General features: G+C 42.9%; 1 protein-coding gene across 3 annotated transcripts; it reads right to left on the bottom strand.

Annotated features, from left to right (window-relative positions):
• Positions 1-1,888: 1,888 nt before the first annotated feature.
• Positions 1,889-11,881, bottom strand: CHAMP1 (chromosome alignment maintaining phosphoprotein 1). Of its 3 annotated transcripts, none has more exons than XM_043891612.1 (3): positions 11,626-11,881; positions 7,767-7,887; positions 1,889-5,375 (listed from the first exon to the last, which is right to left on the bottom strand). In XM_043891612.1, exon 3 carries the CDS (start codon positions 5,335-5,337, stop codon positions 2,893-2,895), a length of 2,445 nt encoding a protein of 814 aa, XP_043747547.1. In that variant the 5' UTR covers positions 5,338-5,375; positions 7,767-7,887; positions 11,626-11,881; the 3' UTR covers positions 1,889-2,892. The 3 variants fall into 3 exon arrangements, with proteins under 3 accessions (XP_043747547.1, XP_043747548.1, XP_043747546.1); XM_043891613.1 differs by lacking the exon at positions 11,626-11,881 and adding an exon at positions 10,979-11,594; XM_043891611.1 differs by lacking the exon at positions 11,626-11,881 and adding an exon at positions 10,353-10,970.
• Between the last annotated feature and the right edge of the window lie 4,113 nt (positions 11,882-15,994).

The raw sequence follows: 15,994 nt of genomic DNA, 5'->3' as shown, positions 1-15,994 counted from the left end.
GGGAAGAATACTGCAGTGGGCTGCCATGGCCTTCTCCAGTGCATCTTCCCCACCCACGGATTGAACTTACATCTCCAGCATTAGCAGACAGGCTCTTTACATCTCTAATCTGACCTGGGAAACCCCTGTCCTTTTTGATATATTCCTCCAGAATTTCCTAAGATCCATGCGACTGAACTGAACTGATAGGGATGCTGAGCATTTTTCATGTGTCTAACGGCAATCTGTATTTGTTCCTCAAAGAAATCTCATTTCTTTGAGATCAGAAGGGTAAAGTCACAATCAGTTCAGTGCCTGACCAACAGGGCTCCAGGGCAGGGCTCAGCCGGAGAAACCTGGATAAACAGGGTTTTCCCTAAGGCTCTGCTTGTCCTGGAAACCAGAGATGGGCATGAATAAATGCTGCCGCCTTGTGGCTGTTTCCCAAAACAACTGTAAAACCAGTGCTAAGCAAGAGAATTCCAGAAAAACCACCAATTCTGCTTCATTGCCTACTAAAGCCTTTGACTGTGTGGATCACAACTGTGGAAATTCTTACACAGCCAAAAATACATAAACAAAAAATAAATAGGTTCTAAACTAAGGACACAGTTTACCCCTTTAAGGTAAAAGGAGAAAAAACTGGGAAGCTACAACTGAGGTGAGCCAAGAACATGGCGGTTTACTCAACTAAAATTAAGGCCTTAATGCCAAAACTACACATGCAATACAACTACTTAACCTAGCGCCAAATCTATCTTATGATAGTATTATTAAAAACCCACACGAGATGCCAAGTTATAGGATCTAGCTAGCTTCCCCTTGAGCAGACATACGGAGGACTCTCTGAGAAGCCTGCACCAAAAAAATTTTGACTCCGAAGAACCTGTTGCATGCTGTTACATGCTCAGACGTGGTTGTTTTGATTGCAGGCTTCAAAACGGTTTCTGGGCACTGGAGGTCCCTTGTTTTTCTACTCGTAATTTTAATCAAGTCAGCATATAAGACAGCTACATCTAAGACACCTTGCCCCTCCTACCTGTCGGCATTACGTCTAGGAGTCAACTCCACAACTCCCAAGCTTGTTGTTAAGCTGCCCAGTGTAAACCAACAATCCCATCAAGCAGTGCCTTCCCTGCCAGACCAATGCTCTCTGAAGTGACAGGTCTGGAGTTTATGAGACCTTCCAGCATTACCTAAGCATCGCATTCCCAATCGGTGTATGCACTCGAATTCCATCAAACAAGCACTCCTTTCAAGTGCCTGCGAACAGCTTGATAAAAGCCAGTATCTCATTCCTGGCTACAAATCAGAATCCTTATGACACTAAATGCTTCCTATTGTTTAAATGAAGCAGTCAGGATTGACCACCACCAGGATTAAGTGACCTTTAATAGGCTAATGTGGATTGATGAGAATTTTCATGCAAAGCCTCGTGAAGCTAGGCCTCATGCATCCATGGTTTCCACTTTCATGGATTCAACCAATTATGGGTCAAAAATATTAGAAAAAATTTCCAGAAAGTCCCATAAAGCAAAACTTGAATTTGCCACTTGCTGGTAACTATTTACAATGCACTTACATTGTGTTAGGCACTGCAAGTTATCTAGAGATGATTTAAAGTATGGGAGGATGTGCACAGGTTATATACAAACACTAAATGCTTTTAAGAGCCTTGAGCATCCCTAGATCTTGGTATCGGCAGGGTGTCCTGGAACTAATGCTCTGTGGACACAGACGGACAACTGTACAGTCCCTGCACCTACCTGACCACTCTGAGAAAACAGAGCTTAGAAAACGCTGCTCCAGATACGAAAATCAGTGTGAAAACAAGTGGAAACTGGAAATAATGGAATTTGGTATCATAATATGAAAATTACACAAAAGAAAACACACAGGAATATGTTGCTAACATGAAAGCCTTTGTTTTTAATTTGGTTGATACACATTTGACAAAATATTTTAGAATAAAACAATCCATAAACAGGCACCAAGTACTTACAGTAACAACTGTGAAAAACACAGAACTGACGTATTCTTATACAATGTTTATTTATAAAACTTTTTGTGGTGAATCTGGAAGACTTTCGGTTCTGCTCATGACCCTGGTCTGAAGCCTCGAAAGATGGTGCGTAAGGCCCAGGAGGAGGTGCAACTCTTAACACATTTGGCAAGTAAGGATCACCTGCTGGTATGCGCTCACGGGGGAGGGAAGGGCCAGATCCTGGGGCTGGGGGACAGAATGGAAGACGCCAAAGGAATCAACTAAGGGCAAGGCCTAAAATCACGCGCTTGTTTCTCAGCTTCCTACAGAAGACTGCAAACTGTATTTTAAACTGACTCAATTTCCCCTTTTAGCAGAAAATCAGCAACCCTGAGACTCCAAATTTCCATGACATAAAAGCTAATAAACACCTAAAAGTGGTTCAAGATTACTAAACTAATATTTTATGACCAAATAGAAACTTTAAAATAATTTTTATGATCTGAAAACACACTTAAAAAGAAAACTTCTCAGAATTTTCATGCCTAATTCTTAAACATTCTAACGAATAATTTCCATTGTCCGAAATTAGTTGCACAAAAAGATTTAACTAGATGTTTCAAACTGTGTATGACTTAGTCTTGTTATATAGAACACCTACCTCTTCGCATTACTCAAATATACTAAAGAAATTAGAGAAATTTTACCCATGTGGAATATACAATATGCATTTATTGACTTATACAACAGCCACATAAACAAGAGACCAAGGAAAAAAAATAACACTTATTTTTTGTCACACTACTGAGACAAACACAGTACACCATAAACATCAATACCTACTGACCCAACTAGGCTTTCTAACTGATACTTTCAACAAATGGGTTCAATAAACTCTGTAGAGCACATATCCACACCATGTTTAAAAATCAGATTTGCTGCTCCTCCAGTGGAGGTTCCAGAGCTTCCATCAGCTTTTTATTTGCTTCCTCATTATGCCGGCTTTGACAATGAGTTAAATGTTTCTTAAAGCCTCTTGGAAAATTTGATTCAAAATTACAACGTGGACATTTAAGCAAACTTTGCCCATGAGCAGCTACATGATTTTTAAGGAGAGATTCCAGAAGAAAAGCTTTTCCACAAATTGTACATTTGTAAGGACTATGGACATTATGCTTGTTAACCAAATGATGCAAAACAGCACCTTTTTTCATAGCACGACAGCAACAAATTTTGCAATAATACTTTCCTTTTCCACGCTTCATGTATTTTGCAATCTCTTCTTCAGAGATAAAAGCCTCTTTTTCTTCAGTAAACTGCAATATATTTTTGGACTGCTCTGGACTAGTAATGTCCATTTTGTTCTCTTTACTAAAATCAATAGATTCTACATCAACCTGCTCTTGATCACTGCTTGATTCTTGGCCCTTACTATCTATCGCATCCAAATCTGTTTTTATATACTCACTGCTACTAAGCTCAGCATCAGAGTTCTCTTGGTTGTCTTTCTTGAGCTTCTTTGAGGAAGGAAATAAAGTGTCTTCTAAGAGTTTCTTAGGTGTAGCCATTAGTTCTTCCTGAACTAAAACATCGCACTTTTGATCATCTATGGCATCTGCCTGGAGTTCATCACCAAGCTCAACTGCCTTCTGAGACCCCGAGAAGATGGCAGATTTTGGAAGTTCAGGGAAAAGGGCATGCTTCCGGGGCTCTGGAAAAAGAGCACGTTTTCGTGGTTCAGGAGAAGCAGGAGGGGCGGCTTTAGCAGACTCAGAAAACAGGGAAGGCTTTCTAGGCTCAGTATCGATAGAGAGAACAGGCTTCCAGATATCAGAGGCTGCTTTTGGGGACTCAGATGGCCCAGAAGGACCTGGTTTCCGGATCTCAGGGAAGACAGGTTTCTGAGGTTCGATGAAGAAGGAAGACTTCCAGAGATCAGGGGAACCACCACGGGAACTTTTCTGGGACTCAGGAAAATCAACTGAAGCAGGAGATGTTTTCCGCTGATCAGGAGAAAATTTCCAAAGCTCTGGAGACCCTGAGGGCTTTCTGAGTTCTGGAGATCCTGCTGGACTCCGGATCTCTGGGGACAGTGTTGGGCCTGGTTTGCGAAGCTCAGGAGACACTGGAGGAACTGTCTTCCAGTGTTCAGGTGACAAGGTGGGAGCAGTCTTTCGCAGCTCCGGTGGGCCAGACTTCCAGGACTCAGGAGATGCAGGAGGAGATTTCCAGGAACCAGAAGAGACTGATGAAGACTTCCAGGAGGCGGGGGACACAGATGGAGCCGGTTTCCAAGGTCCAGGTGATACAGAAGGAATTGGTTTCCAAGGTCCAGGAGACACAGATGGAGCAGGTTTAGCTGGCTTCCAAGGCCCTGATGCTGCTGATGGACTGGATTTCCAAGACCTGGGGGATCCAGGTGGCCCTGGCTTCCAAGAGCCTGGTGACACAGGTGGGGCTGGCCTCCGAGGCTCTGGGGAGACAGCAGAGAACGGCTTCCAAGGTTCAGGAGACGCTGATGGGGACAGCTTCCTTGGCTCAGGGGAGACAGTCCGGGCTGGCTTCCGAGACTCCGGAGATGCAGTTGGGGACGGTCCCCAAGGTTCTGGGGAGGCAGCTAGTACTGGTGACTCGGGGGATGGGGCTGAAGGCAGCACCAATGTTTCTGGGAAATGGGAGTGTTTCTGGGCTTTGGGATTAGTCAGAGTGGCCTTTACTGGTTCAGGAGACACAGGAGCAAGTTTCTGTGGTTCTGAAGAAGGAACAGGGACTAGTTTCTGAGATTCAGAAACAAGAGGGGCTGGTTTTGGAAGTTCAGAAGAAACAGGGGCCGGTTTTGGAGGCTCAGGAGAAGGAAGAGAAGGTGTCTGTGGCTCAGGAGAAACAACGGGGGCAGGCTTCTGAGAGTCCAAGGAAGGAAGAGGAGCAGGTTCTGGTGATTCTGGAGACGTAACTGGGCCAAGTTTCTGTGTTTCTATAGAAAGGGCAGGGACAGGTTTCAGGAGCTCTGCTGAACTGGAGGCTGTTTTCTGGTGTTCAGGAAGAGGGGGGCTTTTCACAGGTTCTGCTTCTTTGTTGAACTGATTTTTTGGTTTCTCATTCCATTTCTCTGTGGCCGAATGTTTGGATGTGATGTGATAGTATACATTAGAGTACATCTTGCTGGTAAAAAAGCATTTATGGCAGTGAAACAGCTTTGCACTTTTCTGGTAAAATATCATTTTACCTAACCCACCGGCATCCATTTCATCACAAAATTCTGGATGGATGGTACCCATGTGGATTTGTACATTTTCATAATCTGTGCCTCTGAAATTGCAGTGGTCACACTCCAAACGTGCCGACGTCTTACGAAGTTCCTGGAATACTTCCATTTTTCTAACATACACGATTTTATTCTTTAAGAACAGTGCTGCGACAAAGGAGAAATAAATGAATGATTTTCAGGGATCATAATTTTGAATGAAATGCTATTTCTAGTCCATTGTATACTTGAAAAACTTTAAGTCTAGAATGGCACGTGCATTTATTATATAATATCTCTATAAAGACTGTGAAGAGAAGGGAAAAATATAACTAATTTTTAACCAAGTTCCAGGAACTCTGCTATTTTTACATATATCATCTCATTTAATCCTAACAATATGACTCCAATATTATTTTCCTCTACAGATGACGAACCTAATGTTCAAAGTCAATTACCCAGGTTATAAGACTATCAGGAACCCAAGCTTGATTCCAGAATTATCTACTGCATGTGCCTTACACTTTAACTCTAATACCCCGAATCAACAAGCTGTTAGCACACAAAGGCTAAGCAAACGTCAAAGTTAAAAGCTAGGCTATTCAGGCAGAGCAAGAAACTTTAGACCCACTTTACAAAGTGCTTGTTAAACTAAATCTAACTACGAAAAGACAACTTTAAAAAAAGAAGTCAACATATCTTGTAATGCTTTAAACATCCTAATGTATTTTGACCCATTCATTTAATGAGTTAATTATCCTGTGCCCTATGCTCTCCTAGGTGTTTGGGTTTCAGGCGAGTCTTACAATGTGGTGCTTGCGTCAGCTGAGAAGATACGAATGTGGAGGACAGGACAGAGAAGGCTCTCAGCAGAGACCTTACAAGGCGTGAGGGGCTTGTCAAAAACAGCGATTCAGATGGAGGACACCCTGGAGGCAACTTGTTTGCCAGAAAACAGGACTTTTAAACTTGTAAGCTAATCTTCTTAGGCAGTAAAAGTTAAGAGAAACTCACATACTCATTCATGCTGACAAGACATTCACACAGTATCACTTCCCAGGGGTAGTCACTGTACTTATGTATCACTAAAGAGAAGTTCTATGTTCACAAAAGGGCACAAATACATTCTATACAAATGAAGTATTAAACATATTTTTCTGCAATAAGCTTCCATTTAAGGAAGAGAAGTCTGTGGCTCAGGAGAAACAACAGGGCCAGACTCCAGGGAAGTGAGAGGAACATGTTTTGGTGATTCTGAAAGCAACTGGACCAAGTTTCTGTTTGTACAGTAAGGGCACATACAGATTTCAGGAGTTCTGCTAATTAGAAGGCATTTCCTAGGGTATCTTTACATACAGGCTAAGCACTGAAATTCCTCATACAGATCTTTGAACATGAGGATATTTTTGTAGGGGAAATTCCTAGAAATGTTTTGAAGGCTCTTTGCAACTGAAACTGATGTTTTACCAAACTCTCAAAAACCTGCAGTACTATTACATACTTTATATACCAACTGTGTCTATGTGAGGAGTAATTCAATAAATCCCAACTCCCTCATCATCAGAGGATCATTAAACTTCAAATCCTTGCTACTCCTTAGGTGAAAACTGACATCTCACTATTGTTTTAACATTCTTTAATGAGAAAGACTAAGTATCTTCCCTTTTTATCAGCCACATGTATATCTTTTTTCTAGGATGGACTTTATGCATTTTTCTTAATTATTTGTAAATAGTCTTTGTGTATAAAATCAGCCATTTTATGGAAACTATCTTCTCAATTTACCATTTGTCTCTTGACTTTATTTGACTTTTTATTTTTTTCCTAAACTATTTATATTGGGTTGGCCAAAAAGTTCATTCAGGTTTTCTGTAACATATCATGGGAAAATCCAGAAGAACTTTTTGGCCAACCCAATGCAACTGGTTTACACAAAAATTAAAAACTTAAAACCGTTTATCTTATGACTGTGTTTTAAATTATGCCTTCTCACTCAAATATTTTTTTAATAACTCATTATTTTTCCTATGATAACTTCATTCTCTTCTTACATATTTGTATCTTTAATTCTCTGGTATCCAGCCCGTTTTTGACCCCAAAAAATAGTTCTCATCTCAACATTGATTACACATGTAATCAATGACATATAATGTTCTTTTCTTGACATGCAGCATTCCATTTAGCAATTACTAAGTTTTGTGATTCTATTCTGGACTCTATTCTATTCTCCACCAGTTATATCTGGTATGCCCTTCTTAGCATGGATCCAACAACTGCTAAAACAGATTTTGTAACCGACATAATTAATACATGTTCATATACCACTATCAATATGGGTATGGAGGCTTTTAATGTTTTCCCTTAAGAACTCCAAGCACTTTTAAAAAATGCACTCATCATAAAATATTCTCTTAAATGTTAGAAAATGAGAAATATTAAAAGCACACAAAAATATATGCAAAGCAATGCTGCTAGAATATCACTGTATCAATTAAGGACAAGTACTTTTAGAACAGGGAAGAAATATAGACCAACATGTTTTTTCATTAGCAGACTTACCAGTTGTCTTAGAAGAATTCTTTAAAGCGGTCTTCAAAGGGCAGGCAAGTGTACATGGCTTTTTGACTAGACCACAGAAAACAATGTATAGTACATGAAGGACAAAGATGAGAAGTTGAACCTGAAAAAAGCAAAAAGAAGGGTAATCAAAATTACTTCACTGTGAAAATCTGTGCCCTCTATAATAGAATTCTGATAATTTCTCTCACTATTCTGCCCCTTCCAACAACAACAGGGGTCCAATCCAAAGCCTAGACATTAATAAAATGACACCAAAGATTACGGTAGATAATATCCACGACACCTCCCTCATTGAGTTTCAATTTAGTGATCCACTATGGAATTATATACAGAGAGTACATCAGGCAAAATGCTGGACTGGATGAATCACAAGCTAGAATCAAGACTGCCAGAGAATTATCAACAACCTCAGATATACAGATGATACCACTCTAATGGCAGAAAACGAAGAAGAATTAAAGAGTTTCTTGATGTGGGTGAAAGAGAAGAGTGAAAAAACTGGCTTGACAACATTCAAAAAACTAAGATCATGACAGCCAGTCCCATCACTTCATGGTAAACAGAAGGAGAGAAAGTGGAAGCTGTGACAGATTTTATTTTCTTGGGCATTAAAATCAGTGTGGATTTTGACTGCAGCCATTAAAGTATTACACTGATGAAAAAGTGTGGTTTTGCATTGTTGAACTTTGCTGTTTGATATTGGAATACATTCTTAAATAAATGTAGTCACGATATACATCATTTTAACATGCATTTCTCACTTTATGGCTTTTTTTGCTAATGACATTACTTGCTGCTTATTTTAGACTAGGGCAATGATGTTAGACAAAATGCAAATTCAAGTGGTTTTTTAATTCGAGTTCAAAATGGGTCATAAAGTGCACCAGAGACAATTTGCAGCATCAACAATGCATTTGGTCCAGAATCTGCTAATGAAACTAGACTGCAGTGGTGGTTCAAGAAGTTTTGCAAAGGAGACAAGAGCCTTGGAAGATGAGGAGTGCAGTGGCCAGCCACCAAAGTTGACAATGATCAATTGAGACGATCATCGAAACTGATCCTCTCACAACTACACTAGAAGTTGCCAAAAAACTCAACATCAACCACTCTACAGCTGTTCAGAATCTGAAGCAAAGGGGAAAGGTGAAAAGGCTTGATAAGTGACAAGCTCATCAGCTGACCACAAATCTAAAAATTCATCGTTTTGAAGTGTCGTCTTCTCTTATTCTATGCAACAATGATTCATTTCTCCATCAGATTATGATGTGAAACAAAAAGTATATTTTATACAACAACCAACGATGACCAGCTCAGTGCTTGAACTGAGAAGACGCTCCAAAGCACTTCCCAAAGCTAAACTTGCACCAAAAAAAGCTCATGGTCATCATTCGGTGGTTTGCTGCACATCTGATCCACTACAGCTTTCTGAATCCCGGCGAAATCATTACACGAGATGTATGCTCAGCAAATTCATGAGATGTACCCTGAACTGCAACACCTGCAGCTGGCACCGGTCAACAGAAAGGGTCCGATTCTTCTCCAAAACAACATCCAACCACATGTCACACAACCAATGCTTCAGAAGTTGAATGAACTGGGCTAGGGAGTTTTGCCTCATCCATCATATTCACCTGACCTCTCGCCAACCAACTACCACTTCTTCAAGCATCTCAACAACTTTTTGCAGGGAAAATGCTTGCACAACCCGCAGGAGGTGAAAATGCTTGCCAAGAATTTGTCGAATCCTGAAGCATAGATTTTTATGCTACAGGAATAAGCAAACTTTACAGTTAAAAGAAATTGAAACCTACACATTAATATCTTGCTCAAGGTCGGGCAACTAGTCAGCATCTGATGAAGTACCACAATAATGTTCTGCTATCTATCCTCAACCAAATTAATATAGTAGAATTTATTAAGATCTTGAAAGGCCAGTAAATGGGTCAAAAGCAATTACATGAAATTTATCAAACATTCAGAAGAACCCCTGGAGAAGGAAACAGCAACCCACTTCAGTATTCTTGCCTGGGAAATTCCATGGACAGAGGAACCTGGCAGGCTACAGTCCATGGGGTCCCAGAGTCTGACATGACTTAGTGGCTAAATAACAACGTATATACACAGTAGCACTGCTCTTCACCTTTGCTTATTTTTTAAAAAATATTAAACTTCAGAGAAGTTTTAGGTTTTAAAAAAAATTGAACAAAAAGTTCTGTGTTCTCATATACCTCCTTTCCTCCTCTGCCCATCATTTCTATTATTAACACTGGTAAATTTGTTACAACCGATAAACAAATACGTTACTGTTAACTAAAGCCCATAGTCTGCAACAGGCATCACTCCATATGTTGTACAGTTCAAACGGGTTTCACAAACACACCCTGTCACGTATCTCTCGCAGACCCTCACAAACTACTTTCACTGCTCTAACAACTCCGTGTTCCTCACAACCCGTCTCTGTAGTTTAGCTTTCTTGTATATATTTTTTAAAACTGTGATAAAATATAGCATGAACTTTACCATTCTTCTTACCACTTTAAAAATGAATATACCATTCAAACTTACCCTTTTTAAATGCATGATCTAGTGGCGTTAAGTACATACACAATGTTGTACGGCCGTTTCCATTATCCATTTCCAAAATCTTCATCATCACAAACAGAAATTCTATACCCATTCAACAATTCCCTCTTTGAGAGGAATCATAAAATGTTGGGGGTTTTGTGCCTGGCTTGTTTTACTTAGCATGTATATACTGAAGCATGCATCGTAATTTCATTTTTTCAAGGATATGCAGCAGTCCACTGTACATACCACCACTTTTTTCCCACTCATCTGTTGACAGTCATGTAGATTGTTAGCTCCTTTAGCTACTCCGGTTGAACAAAGACTGTGCTGTACTTAGTCACTCAGTCGTGTCCGACTCCTTGCCACCCCATGGACTGCAGCCCACCAGGCTCCTCTGTCCACAGGGATTCCCCAGGCAGGAATACTGGAGTGGGTTGCCATGCCCTCCACGAGGGAATCTTCCCAACCCAGGGATCGAACCCAGGTCTCCCGTATTGCAGCCAGATTTTTTTCCTCACTGAGCCACCAGAGAAGCCCTCTTTTTGGCTACTCTGAATAAGGCTGCTATGGACACTGGTGTACAAGTACCTGGGTCTCTGTTTTCAATACTTTGGAATTTATACCTAGGAGCGGAACTGCTGGATCATACTGGTAACTTCAAATGGTAATTTCTAAACCATATTCCATAGCTGATAGCCGCAATCATTTCACTTCCCAGACAGCAGAGCAGGACTGTTCCAATTTCTCCAGGTCCTCATCAACACTTCGGATTTTTTTTTTTTTTTTAACCAATACTAGCGAGTGTGAAGCGGTATCGCATGCTGGCTTCCATTTTCACAACGCTGATAGCTAAGAGTCATCCTTCGATGCGCTCTGGGGCCATCTGCACACCTCCTCAGGAGAAATACCCACTGAAGTCCTTTGCCCACTTTTAAACGGCTTTTTGTTGCTTAATTATCAGATACACACCACCCCACTCCGCGGGCTGCCCCCTGACTTCCAAGCGGCAGTAATGACAAAGCCCACACAGCCTAGGGGCAGAGAAAACCGCCTCCAGAACCAGGAGCTCGTGGGCCCGGGTTCCGTCGCCGCAGCGCGGTTTGGAAACAAAACGTTTCCGACCTCGGGCGGGATGACGCACGGCTCCCGCCCCAAGCCCCGCGGCCCCACCCGGCCCGCGGCCGCGCCCGGGGCCCTCGTCGGCGGCAGGCCCAAGCCTCCTCGGGGCAGCGGTCCGGGGACGGCCCTCCCCGCCCGCCGCGCTCCTCACCAGCGGGCCGCGGCCGGCGTCCGGGCGAGAAAAGAGGGGGAAGCTCGCGGTCCCGGCGGCTCCGCCAAGGCCTGCGGCTCGGCGGCCTCCCGAATGGCGGCGAGGCGCAGGCGCGGGCTACGGACGCGCGAACGTGCGCGCGCCCCCAGGACGGGCGGGCGCGCGCTCACGCGACTTTGGCGCCGCGCCCCCCGCGCAGACCAATCGGATCGCTGGTCTCAGGCGCCTCTTGCGGAGCGCTGCGGCCCCCGGCAGCCCTCCCGCGCCCGGAAATGACGCGCCTCCCGCCCCGGCCGCGCCCCGAAGCTCCGGGGGCTGGCGGGGCTGCGGCCGGTCCGCCTAAGCCTTTGTGCTTCCCGCTGAGTCCTGGGCTTCTCTCTGCCTTTGCCCGAGTTCTTTTCCGTTGACAGTTCCTGAAAGCGGCTGGCCGCTGGGTTTCCGTGTGAGAACAGATGGCATCCATTACCTCAGTTGCAGGCATCTCTAGTCTATTCCTTTATTTTTTATTTTATCCTCACTTTCACGCCAAATTCTAAATATTGTCTGTCCTTTTAATTTCTGGAAATATTCTAACTTTAAATAGTAACGGGTTCGTTCTAGGAAATTTTCAGGTTTTTGTTTTTGTAGCAAAATGATCCATACATTTGACCAGACTTAATAGCTTTAAAAGAAAACTTTTCGGACTTCCCTGGTGGTCCAGTGAGTATCTGCGCTCCTTAGTGTCTCAGCTGGTAAAGAATCCACCTGCAGTGCGGTAGGCCTGGGTTCGGATCCCTGGGTCGGGAAGATCCCCTGGAGAAGGGCTACCCACTCCAGTTTTCTGGCCTGGAGAATTCCATGGACTTAATAGTCCATGAGGTCACAAAGAGTCGGACAGGACTGAACGACTTTCACTTTCACACAAAATTTCATAATTTTTCAGTTATCTTTTACCTGAGCTCTGTGGATTCCTCCCAGATAGAGGCACCTGTCTGGGCTTGAAGAGTACCTCGCTAGATTCCCTGTGCCAAACTCGAACTTCACTTGGCCACCACTGAATTTAGGATGACCAGTTGAGTAAACAACTAGAACTGATGTTTAAACCACCACACCATAAATTCAGCCCAACCCAGCCCTCTCTTCTTTCTAGTTTAGAACCTGACACTGGGAACCCATGCCTGCATGTGCTCCCCTCACGTTTGTAGGTGTCAGTTAGTACAGTGCTTGTTCCTTTGGTTGGAAGCGGCCTCCTCTAGACATTGACTTTGTTACTGGCTACTTCAGATCTGAGATGGTGGTGGGGAGGGGGAGCAGAAGAAAACCAGCCTCCTTGGTGGGGGGAATGGCATGGCGGGGTGGCCCTCAAGTGGTGTCTGTGGGTCTGGGGCTAAGTACCTCAGTTCTGATAGATAGTCTCATTCTTTCCAGATTATTGACCCAACTTCCACACAGGCATTTTGTGGCTATTTCAACCCTGTGATTGTAAGATATAAATTATTTTAGCATCTGCACGGCAAGTCCCCATTCTTACGTCTATAAAGTGGGCACACTAGACACCGTGTGTGCTGTTTGAAAACTTTCAGTGCTGTAAGAAGTCGCTGCTCTGCCCACAGTCCTGGATTCCTTTTCCCTTTCACACTATTCTGTGGCAGTGCCAACGCAGCTTCCTCAAACCCGGTCCCGATGAACAGTTTGTTTTAGGTGACCACTGGTCATTAGTCATTTTCCACCATAGGGCATAAGCTGCTAGATTTTCATCCCTGAATATTAGTGGAATTTTTACTCAGGGCAATGTAACTTATCTCCCCAAATTTCCTTTCTCCAAATTTCCTTACTCCCCTATTAATCAGTTTTCCTTTGAAATTCTTGGTTTTAAGCAACAGAAACCAATTCTACCTGACTTAAGCAGAAAAAGAACTTACTGTGAGCATCTCAAACAGCTCAGAGTCAGCTGGAAGCTGGGAGTACCAGCAGTTCTGAGGCAGGGCTTGAGGATGCATTTCTAATAAACCCCCAGGAGCTGCTGAGGCCTGGGGGGCCACTCTCTGAAAATCATCACAGCAAAGCAACAAAGTTTCTCATGCATTGAAACCAAAAGAAACAGACACAGTGACTCAGACTCCTTTAGTAACAAGACTTGTCCCTTGTCTGCAGGGAGGGGAGTCTAGGGTGAGCTGCTCTGGCACTGCCACCAGGAGCCCATGGCCTTTCCACCATGGGAAAGGCTCAGAGTGCATAGCTTGGGCCTCCTTGGTCACTTTAGGTGATCGTTTCTGCCAATAATATTGAATTGCTCCATTTTATGTTTATGGCAAGAAGATTGTGAAGAAAATTTAACGCTGGATTATTGTTGTTGTTCAGTCACCCAGTCATGTCCGACTCTTTGTGACCCCATGGACTGCAGCACACCAGGCCTCCCTGTCCCTCACTATCTCCCGGGTGATGCCGTCCAGCCATCTCATCCTCTGACGCTCTCTTCTCCTTCTGCCCTCAGTCTTTCCCAGCATTAGGGACTTTTCCAATGAATCGTCTGTTTGCATCAGATGACCAAAATACTGGAGCTTCAGCATCAGTCCTTCCAGTGAATATTCAGGGTTGATCTCCCTTAAGATTGACTGATTTAGAGCTGAAAGAGACATGTGCACCCCAATGTTCATCCTAGCACTGTTTATAATAGCCAGGACATTGAAGCAACCTAGATGCCCATCAGCAGACGAATGGATAAGGAAGCTGTGGTACATATACACCATGGAATATTACTCAGCCATTAAAAAGAATTCATTTGAATCAGTTCTAATGAGATGGATGAAACTGGAGCCCATTATACAGAGTGAAGTAAGCCAGAAAGATAAAGACCATTACAGTATACTAACACATATATATGGAATTTAGAAAGATGGTAATGATAACCCTATATGCAAAACAGAAAAAGAGACACAGATGTACAGAACAGACTTTTGGACTCTGTGGGAGAAGGCGAGGTGGGATGTTTCAAGAGAACAGCATGTATATTATCTATAGTGAAACAGATCACCAGCCCAGGTGGGATGCATGAGACAAGTGCTCGGGCCTGGTGCACTGGGAAGACCCAGAGGAATCGGGTGGAGAGGGAGGTGGGAGGGGGGATCGGGATGGGGAATACATGTAACTCCATGGCTGATTCATGTCAATGTATGACAAAACCCACTGCAATGTTGTGAAGTAATTAGCCTCCAACTAACAAAAATAATTGAAAAAAAAAAAAAAAGATTGAGTGTTTTGATCTCCTTGCTGCAACTTTCAGGAGTCTACTCCAGCACCACAGTTCAAAGCCATCAACTGTTGGCAGAGTAATGTCTCTGCTTTTCAACACACTGTCTAGGTTTGTCATCGCTTTCCTGCCAAGAAGCAATTGTCTTCTGATTTCATGGCTGCAGTCACTGTCCGCAGTGATTCTGGAGCCCAAGAAGAGGAAATTTCTCACTACTTTCACCTTTTCCTCTTCTATTTGCTATGCAGTAATGGGGCCAGATGCCATGATCTTAGTTTTTTTAATACTTAAGTCTTAAGCCAGATTACTGACAGCCTAATATATAAAAATTTTATCTTCTGAAAAGTTATTCCTTTGAGGATCTGATGAAAGCTTATATAGACCATTCCACAGAAGTGTACAGTAGGCTTTTTCATAATATCATGATCCCAATTTATGGAAGCTACCGATGGTCAGAAGGACAACAATGTCACAAGAGCACCCACAGGTTTTGGGTTAAGATTTCCTGATTTAGGGGGACTGATTCTGCCACTTGTGATGTAGAGGATTTGAGGAAGCCTGTGAGCTCTCAAGGGTCTCCATTCCTTTTGTGGGAAAGGAAGAGCACTGAGGCCTCTGAAGTCGGGCTGGTCTGCTCTCCTCACCTGCGTTGCTGACGCCTGGAGTGCCTTCCGTACAGAGGCACGTGGTGACCTCCTGATGAGCAAATGTGTCACTCCATTCAGCCACTTTTCCTTATTGTTAATCGAAGTATAGTTGATGTACAGTATTACATCAGTTACATTATCATTACAACAATATTACATAAGTTACAGGTGTGCAACATAGTGATTCATAACTTTTAAAGGTTATATTCCATTCATAGTTACTGTCAAATGCTGGTTATATTCCTTGTGTTGTACAATATATCCTTGTAGCTTAAATGTTTTGCACACCATAGTTTGCACCTCTTAACCCACTACCCCTATCTTGCCCCTCCTTCCTCTGCTCTCCCCACTGGTAAACTGTTCTCTGTATCTGTGGGTCATTTTTTGTTGTTGTTTTATTCACTAGTTTTCTGTTTTAGAGCCTACATATGAGTGATATCATATAGTATTTATCTTTGTCTGAGTTATTTCACTTAACATAATGCCCTTGAAG

This window comes from Cervus elaphus, chromosome 30, assembly GCF_910594005.1.
Source record: "Cervus elaphus chromosome 30, mCerEla1.1, whole genome shotgun sequence".
Classification (NCBI taxonomy): domain Eukaryota; kingdom Metazoa; phylum Chordata; class Mammalia; order Artiodactyla; family Cervidae; genus Cervus; species Cervus elaphus.
Note: the sequence above shows the minus strand (reverse complement) of the source record. Positions and strands in the feature narration are given on the sequence as shown.